Below are 12,938 nucleotides of genomic sequence, written 5' to 3'. Positions count from 1 at the left end.
GAGAGTCAGAGGTGTTATTGAAACCTGGTTAAGAACTAGGGCCATAGAAATGGGGCTGCTTGACAGAGCTGTGGTCACCCCTATGAATACAGCCACTTCTAGAATGATGCTGAAGCTGAGAGGGAGCAGAATCACTCTTTCATCCCATATTCTGATCTCCTGCTGGTGGTCCCATTGACCAAACTGAATCAGGAACCAGAGGAAGAAAGTTCTGGTGATTAGTCCATAGAAATCAACAACTTGGGGGTCAGGGAGGGCAGAGAACATAGCTCTTGAGGGTGACATAACCAAAGAGTATCTGTATAAGTTTAGGCAAACAACTTTATCTTTCTGACTTATGTTGTCTCATCTATGAAATCATGTGCTTTGAGGCGGTTTTGAGATAACATATGCAACAGCAACTGCAAAAAAGTTGTTCATTAAAATTATCATGTAGCCTTGCCCATGACATCTTATAGGATTTGAATGTCATTGACAGTAATCCTTCCACCTATATCTGTGACCACAGCCACTCAAGCTTCACCGTTGACTTTCTGGAGTGTTTTCTGGGACAAAAGAGACATGGATATCAGTCCTCATCCAAAGACAGGAGTAGGGAAAAGAAAGAAATAACACAGGATAAAAGGGAAGACCACACACTCAGTGAGACCCATGTGCCTTCCCCACTTACAATTCCTAAAAACAAAAAAAGATTGAGTAGCATCTCCACGAGGCACAGAAGTCCTTTTCCCTAATCTCTCTGGGAGTGTGCCCAGAATCCAGGATTAAAATTTGTTCCTCTTTGTCCCCAAGTCTAGAGACATCTAGACGGATGAAACTAGTCCTGGATCTGACTTGCCAGGCTAGTCATCTAGGATTCTTGTAAGGGCTTAGGCATTTCCAGAAAATCAACACATTTACAGGCAGATTTCTAAATCTGTACCTATTCAGTTAAACATAATTCTGTAATGAAAGCTGTGATGTCACATAACTAGAAATAGCACTGACATTTGCAATTACAAGCATGCCTTTCTTTTTTGGATATATTGCCATTATTTTCAGAGCTAAAAGGGACTCTGCAGATGATTGGAGTCCCTCACTTTTCAGATAAAGAAACCTGAAACACAACAACAAATTCAGAACAAGGACTCACCTTGATCCCTAGATTTCTTGCCCTTGTTATCACAACACACAGCCTCCTTCTATTAAGACTCTGTAGTCAAACAAAATTTTCTGAGGTAGTAAATAATTTATATTAAGTACTACCAGATTTTCACTATGTAAATGAGCCCAGTAATCAACTGATTTGTGAAAGGTTTTTAAAAACAGGCACACCAGACAGTGCGTGTGCACTCAGTTGTGTCTGAGTCTTTCCGGCCCCACGGGACCGTAGCCCCCCAGCCTCCACTGTCCATGGAATTTTCCAGGCAAGAACACTGGAGGAGCATTGCCATTTCCTACTCCAGGGGATCTTTCTGACCCCGGGGTCGAACTGGAGTCTCTTGCGTCTCCTGCACTGGAAGGCAGGTTCTTTACCACTGTGCCACCTGGGAAGCCCTTACACCAGAAGGTGCTCACCACAATTTTCTAAGTGTCCCATAACTTCATCCGGGAGGAAGAACATTCTTTCTCGTTGACAGAAAGTAATTCATCATGGGTTTTGATTTTCTCATGCTCTTAATGCTATATAACCATTTAATCATTTTTTAAATTGCTATAATAATTCTGTCTCCTCTGTTTCTCTCTCTAAAAATAGCCATTTCCTTCATCTACTCATTTCAATGGTTTTTAAATACTGCTGTCTGCTCTCTGGTTCAGGAGTGACTTCCAGCTGCATCAGTTACACAGACCCCACCCGCAGTACCCTGCTTGACTTAACTCACTCAGATGCCTCCAGATCTGAGTAACTGGAGAGCTGAGCGTTTTCAGGATCTGCATGTTAGCTCTGTGGTATAATGACTGATGTCAGCCCGAACTTTGCCAAACATCTCTCATCACTACCAGTGATGTCCCGTTCCAAACTCTTGGGCTTGCTCTCTCTGGAGCACGCCTCCACCACCACCACCGCCGCTCAACCCCCCCTCACATATTTGCAGTATGGATTCAACAATATGACAATCATTTTCTTTCCTTAAAGTGCCACTGCTGCAAGGGACAAAAATAACTTGTTGCTGTTGTCACTGCCTGGTGGGGGAAGTAAAGAAAAGAGAGAAAAGTTGCAGTAACTAGTCTGGATGTGTTTAACCTTCTATCTTTGTCCAAAACTCTCTGTCCTCACGGTCTGACTCAAACTCCTGGTTATCTAAACTCCCTGGAACTTTAATGTTTTCTGGAGAAAAACAGACAGCAAGCAAAAGTTGACTTCTAGGCTAAGCCTATGGCTTTTAACTTGCTTTAGGCTTGGGCCCTAGAATCCATCGGCAGCCACATGCTTCTATGAGCATCATTTTCTTGATTTAAAAAAAAGGACTATGTTGCACAAAAAAGGCCATGGCAAGCTTTCCATAAGCTGCAAGGACAGTGGAGGGGACGTAAGACTCAGCCAGGCAAGAAAATACACATTTAATAGTATGATAACACGGATCAGGAAAAAGTTATTCTAATGGATAGAGTCAAGAGAGAAAGAATACACTCGCCATTTATTTAATGTTTTCCTTATGTTTCTTCAGAGCAGCACTCACTCCTTGACAAGCTTTTCCTGCCCACTGCATCTTTCCTGGGATGGCTCAGGAACTGTAGCTTCTCGCTGTGTTTGTTTATTTATTGACAGGGCCGTTCCTGCCCTCATCCAAACGAACGTATGTCTGCACAACACACAGTGAAAAGTAAATGTCTTTCTTCATGTTTATTTCCCTGAATTTGTTCGCCAAATTGCTTTTTTACATCCCCTTTTTGCAACCTCACCCCATCCGGCTCAAGTATCCAGGATTAGAAAAGCCCTCTCTGGAGTCCTTTTCAAAGGGAGCCTCCCACAGCCTTTAAATCCCCACATTTTATGGTGCAGATATTCAGGATCTGAGGCATTAAGAAGAAAGAAAGCAAAGCTGGCTGAGAGGGGCACAGAAAACTAGAGTAGCTTCTTCCTTGGACAATCAGTATTGGAATTGTCCTGTTATCTGCAACTTTTCTGGTTCAAAGTAATAGACTCAGTCATTTGGAACAGGACATTATGCAACAGATAAAGGAAGGGAGTGTGTGTGAGTGATGTATAGAAAACACAGCTCCACCACAGAAAGAGAAATGTTGCAAATGACAATCTTTAAAATAAGCCCCAAAGGATAATCTTGATGAGTTATTGTTTTCTGCAGAATAAAGAACCTAAAGAAAACTATTTCTACCTTCAAATTTCCCATACAGGTATGCAAAGTAATAGATGATATTTAATTAAGGAATTCACAAGGAAAGGCCAGTCTCTCAGATTCTAATTTTTAGCACCTTCACAGGAGTGTTTATTTCATGTTCCCTTCCTATTGCTTCCAGGCCATTTCATCTCCTCACTTTGGGGATGAATATCAGCTACATCTTCATAGACCCACAACGATTTGAATGAAGCACTGCAAGCTTGTAAAATGGGATGGATAGAAGCAATCACTTTTTTTTTTCTCCTCTCATTTATCAACATATAAATTAAGGCAATCCAGTAAGAGGGATTACAAATGGATAAAAGAGAGAAAAAGACAGATCTTACTGTTTTTCTTCAAGGCTTTAGCTATTTTCTAAACCTGAATTTTTGAGCATAAGCATTAGCAAGGTGTCTTTGAATCAGGGACTTTTTCAAAGCCACCTCTAAGAAGCCTGGGGCTGTGTAAAGTTGTAAGGCCATAGAGCAGAACCCTGGAGACAGTCTGAGTAATACAGCACAGAGGACAAATTTACATTAAAATCACTTTGGGGGCTTGTGACTTTCAGCTTCTTCAGTAAGTACTGGAAGAAAAGAGATGAGAAGCTACCACTGATTAATAAGAGCCTGGGTGTACCCCTCTCTGAAGGGCTAGCCCTCAGCTTTTCCACCTTGGGTGGAGGGGGGGGTGGGAGGAGGGCGAAGGCGCGGGAGAACAACGAACCTTATTTTCCGCTGCCAAGGACCCCTACCTGCACTGGGAACAGGAATAGCGGACCTTTTCCTCCTCCCCCCGCCCAAGCCAGGAAAAATCTTTCCCAAGATCATTCCCAGTCCCCCAGATGAGAAACCAAATTGCACACGAGATCTCGAGAAGATTGAGAGAGAGAGAGAGCGGCGCAGAGCGAGGGCGAGCTGACTGCGGAGGGAACTGCCCGAGGGGAGGAGGAATCTTCCAGAGCCCCGGCAGAGACTCCCTTTGGGAGAAAGTCGCAGCACAGTTGAACTTCCAAACGGTGTGTGAGAGCACACACCTCTGAGTCCGACCCGCGTCGGGCAGGTAACGGGCGGCCAGGCCGACCGCGAGTGTCCACCGAGATTCCTCCAGACCACCCGCCCTGCGCCGGACCAACTGCAGCGACTTTTATTGAAAAGAAAGAAAGGAAAGGAGAGAAGCAACAGAGGAGGGGCTCGAGAAGACGGGGAAGGAGTTCGCAGCCAGAAACCCTCCAGCGATCTGCCCCGGAGGGCGAGGAGCGAGCTGCCGTGGGGCCGGGGTTGCGCGCGGGCGCCGGGAGCAGAGGCGCGAGGGAGCCGGGACGCTCGGCCCCCGGGAGGAGAGGAGCGCGCCCGGCTTCGGGCGGCGGAGACCCGCCCAACTTGGGAGTCGGGCCCGGGGGGCGGGGGTTGCGGGGAGCTGGGACGAGGGGCGGGGTGGTCTCGCGGCCGCTGGACCTTCCACCTCCACATTCGCAGCCGGAGCGCGCCCACCTCTCCCCGTGAGAGCCGCCCTTCGGAGGGGTTACACTGCGCTCGCAGTGCCTCCTCGGCTCCCCCCGCCCCGGGCTCTCGTTCTCCCGCCTTCTTCGCCGCGTCCAGAGATGCTCCGCCGCAGACCCGGGACCCCTTAGGCGCCTCTTCCCGTGCCTCTGCCAAATCGCGACGCCTGTACTTTTCCAGCTCCCTCTTTCACTCTTGAAATTGAAAGTTATTGAGGTCGCTCGGGGTTGTTGCTCCAGCAGTTTCCTTCCCCGCCCCCAAGCTCCCCCCCGCCCCCCGCAGCCGTCCCCCTCCCCCTCCCTCGCCCTGTCCCTCCCTCCCGGCCTCCCTCCTTCCCTCCCTCCACCAGTGGAGCCGCTCCTGCTTGCGAACGGCAGAAGCAGCTCGGGGTCTCTCCGCCGCCCCTTGGCCATGGCCGCGGTGCCCACGGCGCCCGCTCCCCTCCGCTCCCGGGACCCCCGCCGCTGCTGCCGCCACCTCTAAAGCCCGCGGGGCCGCCGCCGTCGCCACCGCCCGCCCGGATCCCGCGCAGCCGCGGCGCACCATGCTACCTGCGGCCACCCTGGCGAGGCCGCTCGCTGCTTCTGGAACCCTCACTCGCGGCATTGACAGCCACCGCACGGGAGCCCCCGCAGCTCAGGGCTCGGACAGTTTGAAAGTACAATAGTTGGTTTCCCTGAGCACCCGACCCCGCTGCGTTTGCCATCCCGGCTCGCCTGTCGGATCTGAGTGAAGAAGTTGTCCGCAGCTGGGGTTAGCGCTTGCTCTCTCCATACGCCTAACACCTACGTGTATTTCTGAAACAGTCAATCTTAATTAACAATCAAAAGAAAAAAAAAAGGAGCAAAGGAAGGGAAACATTATTGGGTTACTATGCACTTGCGACTGATTTCTTGGTTTTTTATCATTTTGAACTTTATGGAATACATCGGCAGCCAAAACGCCTCCCGGGGAAGGCGCCAGCGAAGAAGTAAGTGCAGGCTTTTTTACGCATTTGCTCCCTCCCGCCGCGTTCACCTGTCGGGTCGCTTTTCCTTAACTTGAGTCGGCTCACAGCGGCGGCAGTCCTCCCACCCACACCCCACGCCTGGAGAGGAGGTAACAGTTTAGGCTACGGTGTTTCACGCCTTCCTCTCGGCGGCCCCTCTCTTGCCCCGCATCTTCCTGGGTGCCATAGTCCGGCGGACCCGGCGCTCCTGTGCCTCCCGCGCCCCCATAACCGCAGGTTAGGGGAAAAGTTCTCTCCTTCGTTAAGACCAGCTCAGGGGATGTGTACTTTCCTCCCAAGACTGGGACCGGAGCCTCCAGCCCCCAGGCATCGCGGTTGCCCGGCTGGCGGGATGCCCCTGACCCACTGAGTGCCCGCCGGGGTAGGCGCGGCCGCGGCGCCCGCTCACCTTGCGTCGCCGCCTCGCGTGGGGAGACCTCGCGGGGTCCTCCCTCGGGGCTGGGGTCGCGAAGAGCTCTCCTGCCACTCGGGAAACGGAGAGCCAGCGCCTGAGCAGCCGCTACCCTCAGCCACGCGCGAGTGGAACGGTAGGGCGCGCCGGGCGCTCTGGGTTCGCTTGCCTGCGCGCTGGCAGAGCCGCTCGGCGTACCCCTCGGGGGATCGTGAGGGCTGCCGAGCCAGCCGCTGGGAGCCAAGGGTGCCAGGCTTCCAGTGACAATCTTGCCTGTCACCCGGGAGGGTTTTTACCGTCTCAGGTCCTTTCAGGTGGGTCCCCTGGGGGCAGACACCTACTGAGAATGGGTTCCCCTAAAGACTCTGGCTCGCCTCCTCGCTTCCCCTTTTCCTGACTCCAATCACTCGGAAGGTTGGCTGGTGTAGCCTTCCTAGGACTGTGCTGTAGTTGGGATGAAACGGGTACCCCTAAGGGCACCCCCAACGCGGCTTGGTCTGTTTCAAGGTGGCGTTTTCCACAGATGAGGAGACAAACCCGAGAAAGGCACCTCTCCTTGCTCCCGGGAAGCCTGGCGCGCTGGGCGCGCTGGTTTCTGTGCAGAAGTGGGGAGTCCCTTCTTCGCAGATAGAGCCGGAGCGACCCGGGCTCCAGTGTAGGGAGCTCTGGCGGGGACCCGGAGGGAGAAAGCTTCCCGGGGCGTAGAGAACGATGCTATTGCCTTGACCAACTCAGACCTCCGCCGCCCGGGAGCCAATGACGCTTGGCTGCGCCTGCTCCGACGCGCAGAGCCAGCTCCCAGCGCTGGTCCGCAAAGCCCCTCCGGGTAAGCGTGGGTAACAGCGCAGAAGACACAGCATGGGCTTGTGTGAGATGGAGATTTAGTCATCGCTTCTCCGCCGCTATTTGTGCCCTGTCCCTGGACGTGAGGGTCCCCTGAAAGCTCCCTTTGTGCCTCTTGCCTAAGGCAGACAAGGTTTGATTCACCTGAAAATTGTCTTTAAAAAACATAGCTGAGCCAAAGCCCCAGGGGCTCCTGCCCAGCCTCATTGCCTCTAGGATCGCGTAGCAGGGGGCAGGAGGGCCTAATCTAAACACGTCAGGGCATCTGATTTGTTATTCTTGGCCTCTGAGTGGTTGTAGTCTTCGAAACTCTTCCACCTACCCTTCCACTCGAGCCTTGCGGCTGCCTCACAAAACAAATGGCTTGGGATTCGAGCCTTGCCCTGGTTCCTGGCAGTCCCCAGGTCCCCCTCTTGCAGAGTCCGGCCCGAGGGCACTGAGTCTCTCCCGCGGGTCGGTGGGGAGAAGGAGAGATGCTAGGCACAAGTGCAGCCTCCTGACTTCCCATCCCTCTTCCAGCCAGTACCCCGCCCGGCGCCCATGGCTCACACCCTCTTTCACCCTACCGAGGATCCCAGGGCCAGGTGCCCCACAATTGAAGGGGAAGTACAGGGTCTTGGGTGTCAGTGTTAGAGTTATCTCCGATTCCGGGGTGGGGGGGAGGTACTGTTTGCGATGAAAGACACCGGCAGGAAAGCTGACCACCCATTGGTTCTCACTTCCCCAGCGAGGACAGCGGTGCAGAAAGCTGCCAAGTGGTGCTGCCCCAAGTCTTCTGGGAGCAGAGCGGGATGATGCACCTCTGGGCTTGGACTCGAGAGGATTTACAGAGCCTAAAGACGAGCCGCTTTTTGATCTGTCTTCATTGTCTCAAGGCCAAGTCAAAGGCGCCCTCTTGTTGTGCAGCGGGGATGAGAGACGGAGTGGGTGGAACTGTGTTGAAATTCTGATTGTGCTGTGGGTGTGGGGCCGGGAGAGAATTCCCCTAGCAGGGGATGCTCCTTGCTCCTTCACGCTTGAGTCTTGCCTTTGCTACTGGGATTTGCTGGTGCAATTATGGGAGAGGGGCGACCCCTTGCGTTCTCTGAGGAGACAGATTCTCTTGGCAGGTGTAGCATGGGGCTTGTTCGTTTGTTTTGAGAATGGGGAAGGGGTAAGAGGGTAAAGAGAGAGATTTGTTCAAAAATCCAGAAATTCAAGGTCAGATTGCATGTTCACATACTCATTGTTTGGGAAATCTCTGGGGAAAAAAGTTTTCTCAAATAGGGACTGAGAAAAGGTTGTTTAAATGAAAAATAAGGTAGTAGAGGTATTCTAAAAAGAAACAGTCTTTCCTCTTAATTCTTCAAGAGACAAAGTATTTGAGGGTATCCATTTTGTCCTTAGAGTTAAATAGTTTCACTCTCCTAAACTTTAAAATCTTAACTAATGATAGAAAATTAAGGTGCAAGAACTATTTTTCAAAAATTTTAAAGCGATCTCTTGAATGTTTTGGTGGAAAAGTTTCTTGCAAAAAAAAATTATTTGCAAGAAATATTATCAAGTATAAGGAGCCATGACTAATCCTCAGATAAAAGAGATAAAGCTATATCAGTAATTCCAGTTTCCCTCAGGCAACTGGTCTACCGTTTATCTCTACTTTGTTGCAAACTAGTGGACCTTGTTTCCTTGTATAAAAGAAACAACATTTTAAACAGAAGTTTGATACTTTAAAAAATACTTATTGGGTTGTGGATAAGGATCTGCCTGCAATGCAGGAGATGTGGGTTCGATCAGGGGTCAGGAAGGTCCCCTGAAGAAGGAAATGGCAACCCACGCCAGTATTCTTGCCTGGAAAATCCCATAGGCAGAGGAGCCCAGCAGGCTACAGTCCATAAGATCACAAGAGTCAGACACAACTTAGCAACTGAACCACCACCACCATGGCGTTATGGATGAAAAAATACCCAATAACTTTATTAGCTACTTGGATTCATATACAGCTCCTAGAGTTGACTAAGTTGAGTTTACTTAAGGTAAACATGGAATGCAATCCTCATTCAACAGTCCTCAACCAGAAATGTTTTCAGAGGATGTTACATAAAGAATCCTCAATCCAGTTTTAAAATAATTTCCCACTCAGCCTTTGCTACTTGATAGAGTTAGCTTCTGAATTCTAGATTATCTGCTAATAAAAGTAAAGGTTGTGTTTGCCATAATAACCACAGTATCTTACAATTGCACCACACTTTAACTTGAGTTATTTGCTAGGGACCCTATATAGCCACTTGAGGTATAGAGGTCAATATTAATATACCCATTTTACAGGGAAAGAACCCAAGAAACAGAGGCTAAGTAATCTATACAAAGCCTTAAGATACTGAATGGAACTTGTCTCCTGCTGTTTATGCTATATGCTAATCCATGTCTGAGAGTAGATGTCAGGAGTATTAGATAATAAATCTGATTGTCTCCAAATCATCATTTATCCTGTGTTTGGAGAATAAGCTCTTATGGTTGACTGGACATTTTTGAACTGTTCTTTATATGTATTATACATTAATGATCAATGTCAAAGAATTAAATACCTGATAGTTTGCTAAGTATAATATATTGTTTGGTTATTAGGAGGACATTGTAGGTTCATATGATGCCGGAATACTATTGAGAGAAACATCAGATGCCATTATGGTGTCCTTTTTATTTGATGCCATCTGTTTATTCATTTTTAATTGCTTAGATTCCAGATAGATCCAAGTTTTGACAAGCCATTGTATGCATAATAATTACCAAGCACACATTGCACAATCTGTAAAACTTTCAAAAATATTTCATAAAGATGTTTGAAATAAAGGAGTCATTATTATATATATATATAATATATATATAATATATAATATAATATATATATAATATATAATATAATATAATATATATATAATATATAATATAATATAATATATATATAATATAATATATATTATTATATTATTGCAAGGGAAATCATTTTAATGGTGACAAACTGAAAAATGATGAATACAGTGGCCATTGCTCATGATACCTTGGATGTTGAGCCATTCTCTGAAATTCTGATATACTCTTGATGATTATATAACTAACTTGGAAAATAACAGGTTAACGATAAGACAGAAAAATTGTTCATTCTACTATACATTTTGTAATATTAATTTTGAATGAAAGTGTGTCTGGTTTGGACATTGACTACAGTGCATTTTTTTCGCTTGTCTACTTTTGTCACCAGTCTACCTTGTTTTTGAGAGAAACACTGTTTAATGGATGGAGATATGAGTAATATTTGCTAGAGAAAGTATATTCTGCAGTATATCATGTGATATCTTCATGAATCAAAGCCCCAAATTCAGACTCTTAAGTAAGCAGTGATGGCAACATCTAAATATAAAGCAAAGATCTATTTTTGTGAATTCTAATTTAATCATTATTACACTATCAAAATTGTTTCTTAAAATATCTCTTTGTCATACTATTTTAATCCTTTATCACTTCAATAGAATGATTTTACTAAGAACATTAAGAATGATAGTTTTTAAATATTGTCTTTTTAGTCCCAAGTTATTCTATGTAAAGTCATTGACAATATAATAGGCATAAAATTGATCAATGTCATTACTTTGGTATTTTTTAAGCATGAAATATGAACGGTATTTTAGCTTGTAAGTTTTGTTGAATCATTGCTCCATTAAATATTTCCTTGAATTTAATATTCTACAAATTAGGTCCCCAGAAAGTGATGAATGGGGAATTACAACATGTAGTTAATTTTGATTTTCAAATTATTATGGGGAAACTCTCACCACACTACTACAAAACAAGTTTATTAGTCATCTGATCACTTGAGGCTATTTTAATCTGAACAGAGATCTCCAGATTGCTACTATTTCAAATATTTTCTAGTTAAATGGTTAATCTTTTTTTAAAAAAATGCAATCGTTCTTTTAAATTCTATGTATTATTGATAGGATACTGTGCGCTGTCAGAACCCTATGTAGAGTTAAGATGACATGATCCCTCTGCAATTACAAGAATAAACTATCAAAAAATAAAACTATTCCACATACAACAGTTTTCTAAATCATCTTCCCCCTGCTTTATCTCTATCCAAATGTTTCATTTTGGACATTGTCCTAACCTCTCTTCCCACTTCCTCACTATTCACTCTCCCCAGCCCCCAAAACATTTTTTTCCAAGTAGTGAATTCTTGAAATGCCATCAGAGTGGGTATTATGTTTCATGAAATGTAAGAATCAACTTTGGTTACCATTAGGAAAACATCATTCAGTTTTGAGAGCATGGTAAGGATCATGTAAGACAGTGTGTTGAAATTATATGTTTTACTTGGTTAGGACTTTTCCTTCTCTGAACAGTGCATTGTACACTGGCATTCTTTTGAAAATGATCATTTGAAAAAGTGTTGCATCATAAATTATATAGATTTTTTTTTTGCCTTGCTTTTGATTTTGAGGAAAGATATGGGTTGCTTTCTTGATTGTGAATTTTTTCATAAGGTTTAAAGTGATTGGATTATCTTAAAATTTACCATATGTTGGCCAACCTAGTAAGTTTGAAACACTTTGTAGCTATATCTTAGCAAACATATAGCATATAAACATATAAATTATAAAATACATACCTGTAAACGATGCTGTCCATTTTTTCTATTTAATTCTGTCCATCAGATCTTTCCATTCAGGATTATTACTAGTATTCTGATTAAAGTACTTATCCAGCACTGCTGAAAAGAATGGAATGTTCCATTCTCAAGGATTATAGGGGTGCTGACGATGCCATTGAGTATTAAGAAATCCCACTTTCTGCTCGAAGGTATTTCAACAACATGAAACTTCTAAGCAAAAGACCTAAATTCTTTTTACCTAACTTCTCTTCCCACTTCCTCACTATTCACAATTTTTCAAACCATAAAAAGTTTGAATAATTTCAAAAACTCATTTAAAAAAGACATGGTTGCAGGTGCCTCTTATCTGATAAGAATGTTTCTGCCTTATTTGTAATCTTGGCAAAGGAGCTAGTTACCATCTGCTGTCACTAAAATTCTTCTGGAAGTTTTTAAAGAAAATTTAATGGTACTAAAGGATATGATTGCTCAATTAAATACATATTTAATAGCCTTTAACTCTCTTTATGCTTTATGCCTTATGCAAGCATCTAACCCAGTCTTCAAATTACTACCTTATTAGACTTCCCTCTGACCTTAATAATGTGATGGATAACAGCAAACATCATAAATCCATGGTAGAGACTTAGACCTAAGACCTCGATCAATGAGGGAGAATTCCAAGTGTGTTTTGGGAAAAGTAGACTGAGAAGTAGAAGACCTGGGTTCTAGGTCCAGCACTGCTAGTAATATCTGAATAACCCAAACAAGCCCCTATACCACACAAAGCTTCAGTTCCTCATCTGTGAACTGAGGTGGTTGGTTAAAAATTTAGATCTAAATGATTCTTGTAGTCTCTTCAACCTTTAATCTTTTGGTATAAGAGCTTGAACTATGAGCAGAAGTGGGGAGTTATTTCTTCTAAACTTAGCTATCTTATTCAACTAAGTTTAGTCGATGAAGAATATAAATGAATATAAGAAGTATTCATTTATTGTAAGTAAAATGTAAATTCATCATATAAAGATTAATAAGTAACTTATCAACATAGAAACTGAATTAATTATGATATCCCACACCGCCCCCCACACACACACATCACAGTTGCTAGTGCCAGAAGACCATAGCCGTAGCATCAAACCACATACTCCATCTTCAGCAAGTTCATTTTGTCCTTAGACATAAGAGTCACAGGGGACTGGTTTGGAATCCCAACCAGAGAGATGCTTCAGAACTCCCCTACATG

At 45.1% G+C, this 12,938-nt stretch overlaps 1 protein-coding gene across 1 annotated transcript in view; it reads left to right on the top strand.

Moving 5' to 3' along the window:
* Positions 1-5,169: 5,169 nt before the first annotated feature.
* Positions 5,170-12,938, top strand: part of RSPO3 (R-spondin 3) — a 92,003-nt gene continuing 84,234 nt past the window's right edge. The window contains exon 1 of the mRNA XM_081529796.1: positions 5,170-5,789. Coding sequence (XP_081385922.1) covers positions 5,693-5,789 — 97 coding nt within the window. The 5' untranslated portion in view covers positions 5,170-5,692. The remainder of the gene's footprint in view (positions 5,790-12,938) is intronic.

Source organism: Giraffa tippelskirchi, chromosome 9, assembly GCF_054371585.1.
Source record: "Giraffa tippelskirchi isolate mGirTip1 chromosome 9, T2T-mGirTip1v1.2.pri, whole genome shotgun sequence".
Taxonomy (NCBI): Eukaryota; Metazoa; Chordata; class Mammalia; order Artiodactyla; family Giraffidae; genus Giraffa; species Giraffa tippelskirchi.
Note: the sequence above shows the minus strand (reverse complement) of the source record. Positions and strands in the feature narration are given on the sequence as shown.